The following is a 12,763-nucleotide window of genomic DNA, read 5'->3' as shown; positions in this document are numbered from 1 at the left end:
CATCAGACATATATATAGTACATCATCACACATATAAAGGGTACATCATCACACATATACAGGGTACACCATCAGACATATATAAAGTACATCATCACACATATAAAGGGTACATCATCACACATATATATAGTACATCATCACACAGGTTCAAATTGTTATATTCATTATAGTTCAACGTATTTACAAGGTATGGGTGTTTCTTCTAACTAACAATGCATGATGTATGTACAATGCTATATACAGGGTAAATCATCATACATATATATAGTACATCATCACACATATATATACTACATCATCACACATATATATACTACATCATCACACATATACAGGGTACATCATCACACATATACAGGGTACATCATCACACATATACAGGGTAATTCATCATACATATATAGTACACCATCACACCTATATATATAATACATCATCACACATATACAGGGTACATCATCACACATATACAGGGTACATCATCACACATAAACAGGGTAATTCATCATACATATATAGTACACCATCACACATATATATAATACATCATCACACATATACAGGGTACATTATCACACATATACAGGGTAATTCATCATACATATATAGTACACCATCACACATATATATAATACATCATCACACATATACAGGGTACATCATCACACATATACAGGGTAAATCATCATACATATATATAGTACACCATCACACACATATATATAGTACATCATCACACATATACAGGGTACATCATCACACATATACAGGGTAAATCATCATACATATATATAGTACACCATCACACATATATATAGTACATCATCACACATATAAAGGGTACATCATCACACATATACAGGGTAAATCATCATACATATATATAGTACACCATCACACATATACAGGGTACATCATCAGACATATACAGGGTACATCATCAGACATATACAGGGTACATCATCAAACATATATATAGTACACCGTCACACATATACAGGGTACATCATCAGACATATACAGGGTACATCATCAGACATATACAGGGTAAATCATCATACATATATATAGTACACCGTCACACATATACAGGGTACATCATCACACATATACAGGGTACATCATCAGACATATACAGGGTAAATCATCATACATATATATAGTACACCATCACACATATACAGGGTACATCATCAGACATATACAGGGTACATCATCAAACATATACAGGGTAAATCATCATACATATATATAGTACACCATCACACATATACAGGGTACATCATCAGACATATACAGGGTACATCATCACACATATACAGGGTAAATCATCATACATATATATAGTACACCATCACACATATACAGGGTACATCATCAGACATATACAGGGTAAATCATCATACATATATATAGTACACCATCACACATATACAGGGTGCATCATCAGACATATACAGGGTACATCATCAAACATATATATAGTACACCATCACACATATACAGGGTACATCATCAGACATATACAGGGTACATCATCAAACATATATATAGTACACCATCACACATATACAGGGTACATCATCAGACATATACAGGGTACATCATCAAACATATATATAGTACACCATCACACATATACAGGGTACATCATCAGACATATACAGGGTACATCATCAAACATATATATAGTACACCATCACACATATACTGGGTACATCATCACACATATACAGGGTAAATCATTATACATATATATAGTACACCATCACACATATATATAGTACATCATCACACATATAAAGGGTACATCATCACACATATACAGGGTACATCATCACACATATATATAGTACATCATCACACATATACAGGGTACACCATCATACATATATATAGTACATCATCACACATATAAAGGGTACATCATCACACATATATATAGTACATCATCAAACATATACAGGGTAAATCATCAAACATATATATAGTACACTGTCATACATATACAGGGTACATCATCAGACATATACAGGGTACATCATCAAACATATATATAGTACACCGTCATACATATACAGGATACACTATTACACAATATAAAATACCATCACACACACATAAATATAGTGCATCATCACATGCTCAGAGTACATCACTTACTGTACACTATGACAAGCACATCATCACAATAATAATACCCGCTCATTTTTCATTGCAGAGTCCTGTTCGGCAACTTCATTTCGAGCCTTCGTTTGAACACATTATTAGGCCTGACCAATCTCACGCAGCTGTAAGTACCGATACGGGCATTATCATAAACACGCAAGTACTGCACATATTGCCCGCGATCCTTTTCAATGACGCATTATGGAAACGTGTAAAGTGAGTGGTGAGTGAGCTGGGTTTATCGCCATTCTGATGAACAGCATGTCGGTGATGAAGGTCCTTGACGCATTTCCTTTGTCATTTTATTGAAAACTCAAAGTATAAAAAAAACCGTGATCATAAATTCTTGGCAGCCAAAGGGTCGCAACTCTGCATTTTGGCATCCATAAGGACAACCACAATACTTTATTGTTATACCCATACAATTAACAGCTATGAATCAATGGGAATTGTGAACATTATTAAAGGACATGGCTGATTATAGAGAGAGTTCATTTTGTTGTTGAGTTGAGTGTATTTATTCATCCTTTCAGAAATCTGAGGGACAACAGCCTTAACTATATAATAAAGGGCGTTTTTGATCCTCTGCAGAACATATCCTCAATGTACGTACACCAGCATAATCTTTCATAGGGTCACATTCCTAAACCACCTTAATGTCACTCACGTGCATGGTGTACCGATCCAAGTTTATGAAAGATTAAACACAACATGTCGTATATCAAAATGCAGCAAAAGCTACTACTATCTTTGTGAGGGGTAACACCAGTGGGCAAGACACGCTCACCTTTTCGCGAAGACCTGGTGTCATCACTGTTTGATACTGGAACTCGATACTTGAAAACAGTTTAAGATATGAAATGTGCATATCTTTTAAATCTTTAATTAAACCGGAATTGCATCTATATGTTAGAACATGCAAATATCTGTGCGTTACATATTGATGATTTCGTCTTGGATTATCTAAAATAAGGGTTAACATTGGGCGAAAGCCTCCTATTCCGACACCAATGAAATTGTGCTTTTAGAAGAGATTTCTTTAAATATGTCAAAGGGTTTTTGGCTTTATTTACAAATACACGTGTGACCAACATTAAACAACTTTGAAGGAGTACGAGGATATGATTAGATTAGTATTCCCATTAGAGAAAGAGTACCTATTCTTTTTTTTACAATTTGCAGAGACTTGAGAGATAATCACTTCCGGGGGGTTCAGCCAGGGACTTTTGACGATCTCTCGACATTGAAGTACATGTGAGTAATAAAAACCAGACACAATGTAATCAATAAAACATATATCATCAATTTTCTTCGCTTTTCTCTAAAGGTGCATCGTGGGCGTCAGTACGAACCAGTTGTCTTGACAGTAGTTACTGAGTTGCGGGTTTAAGGCCAATGTTCGTGTGTTTGTTTGTTTCTTGTTTAACGCCGTACTCAGCAATATTCCAGCTATATGACGGCGGTCTGTAAATAATCTAGTCTGGACCAGACAATCCAAAGATTGACATCATGAGCATCGATCCACGCAATTGGGATCGATGACATGCATCAACCGAGTCAGCGAGCCTGACCACCCGATCCCGTTAGTCGCCTCTTACGACAAGCATAGTCACCTTTTACGGCAAGCATGGGTTGCTGAAGACCTATTCTACCCCGGATCTTCACGGGTCTTAAGGCCAATGTACAGTATTAAGACATAGCAAGGCAGTAAAGGTGCTGGGCAAAAGAAAATATACACCCATATTTGATGGTGTCTGAAATGAAACAAACAAGAAATGGTTTTTCGATGGAGATGTATTTGGTAAGGGTATCATAGTTTTGTTATGGGCCTTACGTTTGCAGTTTTTCGGAAACTGTTTTCAGCCTAGTAACGTTTTCATAACGTTTGTAATTTTTCAGTAAAATTTAATTTTAGTTTTATTCTTTCGTTTGTCCGGCAGTTTAGTTGAAATGTGAAAAGAAGTGACAACTTAAAATTCGTTACTATTATGTGATGCATTTGATGATGTAGTAGGATTATGAAATATAGTCGGAATCGTACAATGGATACTGCTTTTAGAGATATTTTTAGGATTGTGGAAATGGTCTTGTCGCTTTTATTTCTATCATCATCTAAAACCTTTATTCCCATTTCCACCCTAACAAAACAGAATTGTATATCTTCCTTATGAATAAAACATATAACATATTTGCGTGTTTCTCAACAACTAAGCAGTTAAGGTACACAAATGCTTAAACTAAACAAATAATTGTTTTTGTAGATACTTCGACCGTTTTCACCTGTGCGTGTACGTCAAGAACATCGACGTGTGTGAACCTCGCGGGGACGGCATCTCCAGCAGGGAGAACCTCTTGGAAAACATCATCCTCAGGGTCACCGTCTGGATCGTCGCAATCCTCGCCTGCTTCGGCAACTGCGCTGTTCTCATGGGCCGTTTCATCCTGAAAGAAGACAATCAGATACATTCCTTCTTCATCAAGAACCTCTCGATGGCGGACCTTCTGATGGGCATCTACTTGACGGTCATTGCTGTCCACGACATGAGGTACAGAGGACGCTACCTCTCCTTTGACCACACATGGAGAGACAGCTGGGGTTGCGACGTCTGCGGCCTTCTCAGCACCGTCAGCAGCGAGGTGTCGGTCCTCACTCTCACAGTCATCACCCTGGACAGGTACCTCTGCATCATGTACCCTCTGTCCGAAAGAAGGAGGCACCTACGACTTGCCTATGTTCTTATGGGATCCATCTGGTTGTTTAGTCTCGCTTTGGCGACCATTCCCATCGTTGGCCTGAACTACTTCGGGACTTACTTCTACAGGAACAATGCTGTCTGTATCCCTCTGCTGCTTCATGAGCCGCGCAACAGTGGATGGGAGTACTCGGCTTTTATTTTCCTTGGAATAAACATGGTGTCTTTCGTGTTTATCGCGTATGCCTATGTGGCGATGTTTGTGTCCATACGGAAATCACGTATGTTGTTCCGGTCAACCAATGAGAATCAAGAAAGGTCCCTGATGAAGAGGTTCTTCTTCATTGTCATTACTGACTTCGCCTGTTGGGTTCCAATAATTGCACTCAAAGTGGCTGCACTAATGGGTAAGGATGAATACCAAGGGTTTGTTATGATTATATAAAGAGTACTGCTTTTATTTGCATATACATACACCCTTAAAATGCATTGACTTCAATCCTACCCTCTCTTCGGCATGTTCGCTCGTCACGCTGAAAGCTCTGATTCGACTCCCCAAATAGGCACACCGTGTGAAGCCAATTTCTGGTGAAGCCAATTTCTGGTTTCCCACGCCATGATGTTGCTGGAATAATGCGAATATCAACTCACTCTCTCTCGATCAAGGATAGTACAGAGATCAAAGGAGATGCAGTTGTTTATTGATGCCTCTTTTAACTGTCAGGATCCTCTGCTTCAAATTCCAAAAGTACACCCACCCACCCCTCCCGTGTCGGTGTCAGCACTATACCCTTGTTTAAACACGCTCTGAAGCATCCCATACTATAATCCGTTATTTGATCCCACAGGCTTCAAAATCCCTGGCTACCTGTACGGCTGGGTGGTCGTGTTCATCCTACCCGTCAACTGTGCTCTGAACCCTCTTCTCTACACCCTCACCTGCACGATGTTCAAACAGAAGTTTCTGTACAGCCTCTCCAACTTGATGTGGAGGAAGAGCATGTTCGACTCCAATAGCTCGGACAGCTCCACCTCCAAGAGCAGGCTCTCACGGCGGAGTATGCCGGACATCGAGGTCAGTTGGCACTCAGTTCTAAAACAGGGCTACAGGAAATTCTATCCTTCTATTTCAAGTATTACCCATCAAGGTTGTATATTATCCAGTTCCAACTTAACCAAACCAGGGTGTAAACATGAACTAATTCCAGAAAAGAAACAATCATTTCGATGTACTTGTGTTCGTAATATGTATTTATCATTACTCTGATCATCCACAGCAATGCATTGCGATTCAAAGTAAACCGAACTGGAACTATTCCACGTTTACAAAGGGGCACGGGTGGCCCAGTCGTCTAAGGCGCCGCGATTCGCTGTGCAGAGTTTCGTCCCTTGGGCACGCCAGAAACCTATGATTGTGGGTTCGAATCCCGGTTCGCCCCAATTATGTTTCTAGGTTTGTCAGCACCATACCCGTGCTCGTGGGTTTCACCGAAGTGGTAAACGTCTGAGACCTGCATCACTTCGGGCTTTCCTCCCACATTAAGCTGACACGCCGTGATATAACTGTAATAATGTTAAAAGCGGCGTTAAACCCAACTCACTCACTCACTCACCCACGTTTACAAACGCTTTCCTTATGTTGTGGTAGTATTGTACATGGCTACGTTTACTTCAAGATTCTTTCTTCTATGAATCGCTTTTCTTGATGTCTATGTCACTATATATTCTTGTGATTTGTTCATGTGCCTTTACGTTCTCCATCATTTTATACACCCACAGTTGTCATTATTAAACGATCACGCCATAATGCCATGTATTGGTACTCTGACTAGTACACTTCCAAAATATGTTTATTATCATTATTGCATATTAAGCATTTGCATGCAGTCGGAAATATCAATGACAACTTTATCATTTATCTAAAATGATTGTGGATTCTTGTTTATCACAATTAATATAGATGTTGGTTGGTAGGTTGGTTAAAGCCACAATCAACAATATTCCAGATATATGACGAGGTCTGTCTCAAATGGGATACGATGACATGCAATCATTCAAGTGCCCGAGCCTCACGACTCGATTTTCTTAGTCGCCTCTTATGACCTGAATTTTTACGGGTTTTAATGAAGCAGATACTTCTTGTCCTTAAATCCACATCTCACATTTCAGCTTGACCAGTGCGCACTCAACAACACATGGACAGGCAAGATGAAGTACAAATATTCTCACGGCCGGGTTGTCTATCCTAACTGGAGTGGACAACAGTATACGCCAAGCGGGTACAGACCAGTGAAGCTGGCGATATAACCTTTGCTATATCAATGACGACATCCTATCTGGGAAAGAATGTTGTTCGGCGGTGTAGGTGGTGACTTTTCTGAACGGTGCCCAAGGATTTCAAGAACGCACATTCTGGACTACATCACATTTAATTCTTTTCTTTGAGCGACCAATGAAAACAATTATTATTTTTGTAAACATATACAGAGATATCATTGGTGCACGTGACTACAATGGAAAAGTGGCCGGCCAAAAGTGTTCAGACTTTGAAGAATTCCGCATATTATGGATCAGTTGATGACTTGAGACGATGTGTTGTATACAAAGACTGGTTGTGCATAGTGATAGTGTCTTTTGAAGAGGCCGGTGAAATAATGTACATTGAAATAGAGCGGCCCTGGAGATAGGGCATTATTTTATTAACAAGTTAACGCGTGACGAGTCAATCGTTATATTTTATTTGCTATGATTGTTTGCTATGAACATGTTATCCAGGTGATGTGTCTTGGGTAGCCTTAGACATTGTTTGTCAATATATCACACCATTCATTATACTCAGTTGTACCAAAACGAATTCGAAATTGCCATGGATCGTAAAGTTTTCGAATTTTGCTCACGAGGACATGCTATTACACTGCTTAATGTATTCAAACTCAAATTAACCCATACATAGGCGTATTGACAACTTCATTTATCACACACTGTATTACGTACTGATCAGACTTATGAAGACACGCAGTTCCTATTATTTTTGTAATGTTAACAAGTGATCACTTATCAGGCGACTTTGACAAATAGCTTCACTCCTATTATTACAAACGCCCAAATGATAATACTGGGTTTGACAATAGCCTTCAATCATTCTGTCATGACCGTCACACAGGTATGTGTGAAACTGTTTAGCCGAATGAATTATGGTTATTATTATTTTGTGTTTAACCTTCCCGGTTTGTTATGTTCTTATCATTCCACGTAAGCATCAATGGAGCACAGTTCTGTTCTGTTCTGAAAACTAAAAGGAAACAAATTTGACTAACTTCTTTTTATTTTCATGTTGGACCACAATAATTTGATAATTGCTCCTTTGGTTTGTCAACACATCGCCTGTGCTTGCTCCATCCCTCATCATGCTGACAACCTTTAAATAACTGAAATACTGAACAAGAACGAACTCACTCACTCTTGAATCTCTTCATCCTGTACCCTGACATTGACATTTTACTATTTTATCCATCTTGCATAATCTGACTTGCCGTGATATAACTGAAAAATATCCAAAACGTCGTTAAACCCACTCACTCATTCATATTATTTAAAACGGACATTGACAATACCATTAATTATTTTCATCTTGCATAAAGTATGGCACTTTTTGAGCCCTGCTCTGGTTCAAGGGCTGCAAAAACGCCTTGAACAATAATATCAATCACATCTTATCTTTCAAGATTTTATGAGATATTTACAAAGTCACATACACTGAGAAAATATATTCTAAATCCATAAATTCCCTTCCTATCCTTGTAAAAGCTCTCTCTTCTAAACAAAGTTGTTATGGTCCTACATGTATTTATCAATCTCACATGTACCTTTTTTCGGTTTTGATAACGACACATGAAAAGGGTACGCAGTTTTTTGTACAGAGTGACGTCACTCAACCGTGCCAGGGCCCGCGTTGGTCGTTGGTTTGAATCCCAAATTAGACCTGATAATGATCCCTAGATAATGATAATGATCCCCAGTTTGCCAGAACCTTACCCGTGCTTGCGGGTTTATCCAAACAGGTAAATACGCATGACATGTATCACTTTATAACTTTCCGTCAGCAATCGATAGCCCCATGGTATAACAATGGTATGCGTTTGACGAAAATGATAAAAAACAACATTTATGTGTTTAACGTTTATGGGACACTTTACATAACCTAATGGGAAAAAATAATCGAATCACGGTGACATCATGTTTCAAACTATTCTGCTGTATTTCGCTAAAAGTGGCTGATGGTATTTCCAGCTGTGCCACATTTCCCGACGCCTGTACATGTCTGTAAGTTAATTAAGACGGATCAATATTAACTTCCACACAAGCCTAGTTTAAACTTGATGCCATCTCAAAGCACTCGTATAGCGGACATACTTGAGCACGATCGCCGCCTCCACGCCCGACATTTTCATTTACACATATATCTCTCTCTCTATATATATATATACGCATCTGAAACGTGATTATATAATCATCCCCAAAAGTAAATATAACATATTTTTATTCATTATATTGTGATTTAGTAGAAGTGTGTCGTTCATGGTGGGTTCGAATCCCCGTTCGCACTGATTATGATAAACGTCCAAAACCTGCAGCCCTTTCCTCCCAAGCTGACTTGCCGTGATATAACTGAAATACCGATCAAAGTGGCGTCACTCACTCACTCCCGGGCGGTTCCTTACATATTTAAAACTGTGTAGGTGTTTGATGGTTCTAACGATGTACAGCTTTTAAAGAACTGATAACCAATCCCTGTATCTTTAAAATGTTATGGTAAAATGTATAGTTATATCATTTCCAATGATACATTTTAGGTGCCACCAGGCATTTGTGTCCGACTAACCGTCCTTGTCTCTAGACAAGATGGGTGTTGGGTAAGTTGGGTACTTTTCCTTTGCCTTTGTCTACGAGCCAACGTTATATGCATTGGCATTGTGTTTCTTTCAGTCTTGTTTCAGTCACTGAAACATTTGGCTTGATGTTTCCGACTCCCTGATGTATTTGAATCTCTCTCAACAGATACTCAGTACACACACCAGTAAGCACTACGTCGTAATGATGACATCGTAATTTAGATAAATGGTTAAGTTTTTGATAGCCATTCATAACGACATGAACCTCTTTGTGGACATAAGTTCTTTATTCTATGAACAACGTTTCAGGGGTATTTCTTGTCCCTTCATCGGGTGATGGGAAGTGCCAGAATCACGGAGTAATGGTTGTCAAAAAGGGAAAGGTTTTTTTTACAATCACTAAATTTGATACACACAGATAACAGTTGTCCTGAAGAGATCGGTGTTTCACATCAATGTCAAAGCGTTGTTGAATTATTGCATGGTGGAATTTATACATGCAAGAAATATGTAGACAGGACTGATTTCTTACACGGGTAACACTTACCGTTCGCGTCTCATTCTGCCTTTAACACGAGTGTCAAAGCGTACGCTGTGACTGTAAACACGATTTGGGTCGATTGTTGACAAATAGGCATTATCTTTATAATTATTATTATTTTTATTTTTTTTATTATAATTATTATCATTATTATTATTTGCTGCATATCTAATTATAGAAATTGCTGTGGTTGTATATACTCACTGTCAGTCATATTTTGAAAGGCCTGATGAGAAGCAAGAAGCGATAATAAATCTGTGTTACGTTGATATAATTATGTATATTGTTGGTTAATAAATTGTTTAAATACCCATTGTTATTTGTTTAATATTGGTGTACGACATGCGGCGGCTACAGACATAACGTGCGCATGCGTTAGGCTCTCGTCACAATCACCACGGCTATAAGAACCTCAATCCTGTTATCTTTATAAATAATTAAAAAAGTAATCATGATGAGTACTTTTCTATAGCGCCTTCTACCTCGGTCTATCACCCATCTACATCTACCCCGATCTATCCATCTACGTTCACCCCTATCTATCTATCCATCTACATCCACCCCGGCCTATCATCATCTTCGATCTATCCATCAACACCCAACCCGATCTGTCAGTTAACACCTACCCCGATCTATCATCTACATCCCCCGATCTATTCATCTACATCCACCCCTATCTATCCATCTACATCCACCCCGATCTATCCTTAGTTCTATACCAAACCCGATCTACATCCACCCCGATCTATCCATCTACATCCAACCCGATATATCCTTCTACACCCAACCCGATCTATCCATCTACATCCACCCAAATCTATCCATCAACATCAACCCCGGTCTATGCATCTACATCCACCCAGATCTATCATCTACATCCCCCGATCTATTCATCTACATCCACCCCTATCTATCCATCTACATCCACCCCGATCTATCCTTAGTTCTATACCAAACCCGATCTACATCCACCCCGATCTATCCATCTACATCCAACCCGATATATCCTTCTACACCCAACCCGATCTATCCATCTACATCCACCCAAATCTATCCATCAACATCAACCCCGGTCTATGCATCTACATCCACCCAGATCTAGCCATCTACACCCACCCCGATCTATCCTTCTACATCCAACCCGATCTATCCATCTACATCCACCCCGATTTATCTATCTACATCCTCCCCGATCTATCCATCAACATCCAACCCGGTCTATCCATCTACATGTACATCCAACCCGATCTATCAATCTACACCCAACCCGATCTATCATCTACATCCACCCCGATCTATCCATCTACATCCACCCCAATCTATGCATCTACATCCACCCCGATCTATCCATCTACACCCAACCCGATCTTTCCATCTACACCCAAGCCGATCTATCCATCTACATCCAGCCCGATCTATGCATCTACTCCCAACCCGATCTATCCATCTACACCCAAGCCGATCTATGCATCTACACCCAACCCGCTCTATGCATCTACACCAAACTCGATCTATCCATCTACATCCACCCCGATCTATCAATCTACACCCAACCCGATCTATCCATCTACACCTAACCCGCTCTATGCATCTACACCCAACCCGATCTATCCATCTACATCCACCCCGATCTATGCATCTACTCCCAACCCGATCTATCTATCTACACCCAAGCGATCTATCCATCTACATCCACCCCGATCAATCCATCTAGACCCAACCCGGTCTATCCATCTACACCCAAGCCGATCTATCCATCTTCACCCAACCAGATCTTTCTATCCTCGCCTACCCCAATCTATCGATCTACATCCAACCCGATCTATCCATCTACACCCAACCCGATCTATCTATCTACATCCACCCCGATCTATCCTTCTACACCAAACCCGATCAAGCATCTACATCCACCCCGATCTCTCCATCTACATCCAATCCGATCTATCCTTCTACACCCAACCCGATCTATCCATCTACATCCGCCCCGATTTATCATCTTCATCCACCCTGATCTATCCATCTACACCAAACCCGATCTGTCCATCTACATCCAACCCGATCTATCAATCTACGCCCAACCCGAACTATGCATCTACATCCACCCCGATTTATCCATCTTCGCCTACCCTGATCTATCCATCTACACCCACCCCGATCTATCAATCTACACCCAACCCGATCTATCATCTACATCCACCCCGATCTATCCATCTACATCCACCCCGATCTATGCATCTACACCCAACCCGCTCTTTGCATCTACACCAAACTCGATCTATCCATCTACATCCACCCCGATCTATCCTTCTACACCCAACCCGATCTATCCATCTACACCTAACCCGCTCTATGCATCTACACCCAACCCGATCTATCCATCTACATCCACCCCTATCTATGCATCTACTCCCAACCCGATCTATCCATCTACACCCAAGCCGATCTATCCATCTTCATCCACCCCG

The 12,763-nt window shown here is 40.0% G+C and overlaps 1 protein-coding gene across 1 annotated transcript in view; it reads left to right on the top strand.

The window, feature by feature from the left end:
- Positions 1-10,596, top strand: part of LOC124143834 (relaxin receptor 2-like) — a 66,099-nt gene extending 55,503 nt beyond the window's left edge. The window contains exons 13-18 of the mRNA XM_046512950.2: positions 2,225-2,296; positions 2,706-2,777; positions 3,355-3,426; positions 4,434-5,272; positions 5,714-5,940; positions 7,035-10,596. Coding sequence (XP_046368906.1) covers positions 2,225-2,296; positions 2,706-2,777; positions 3,355-3,426; positions 4,434-5,272; positions 5,714-5,940; positions 7,035-7,172 — 1,420 coding nt within the window. The 3' untranslated portion in view covers positions 7,173-10,596. The remainder of the gene's footprint in view (positions 1-2,224; positions 2,297-2,705; positions 2,778-3,354; positions 3,427-4,433; positions 5,273-5,713; positions 5,941-7,034) is intronic.
- Positions 10,597-12,763: the final 2,167 nt, after the last annotated feature.

This window comes from Haliotis rufescens, unplaced genomic scaffold (genome assembly GCF_023055435.1).
Source record: "Haliotis rufescens isolate VD_foot unplaced genomic scaffold, xgHalRufe1.0.p SCAF_5, whole genome shotgun sequence".
In the NCBI taxonomy this organism is placed as follows: domain Eukaryota; kingdom Metazoa; phylum Mollusca; class Gastropoda; order Lepetellida; family Haliotidae; genus Haliotis; species Haliotis rufescens.
Note: the sequence above shows the minus strand (reverse complement) of the source record. Positions and strands in the feature narration are given on the sequence as shown.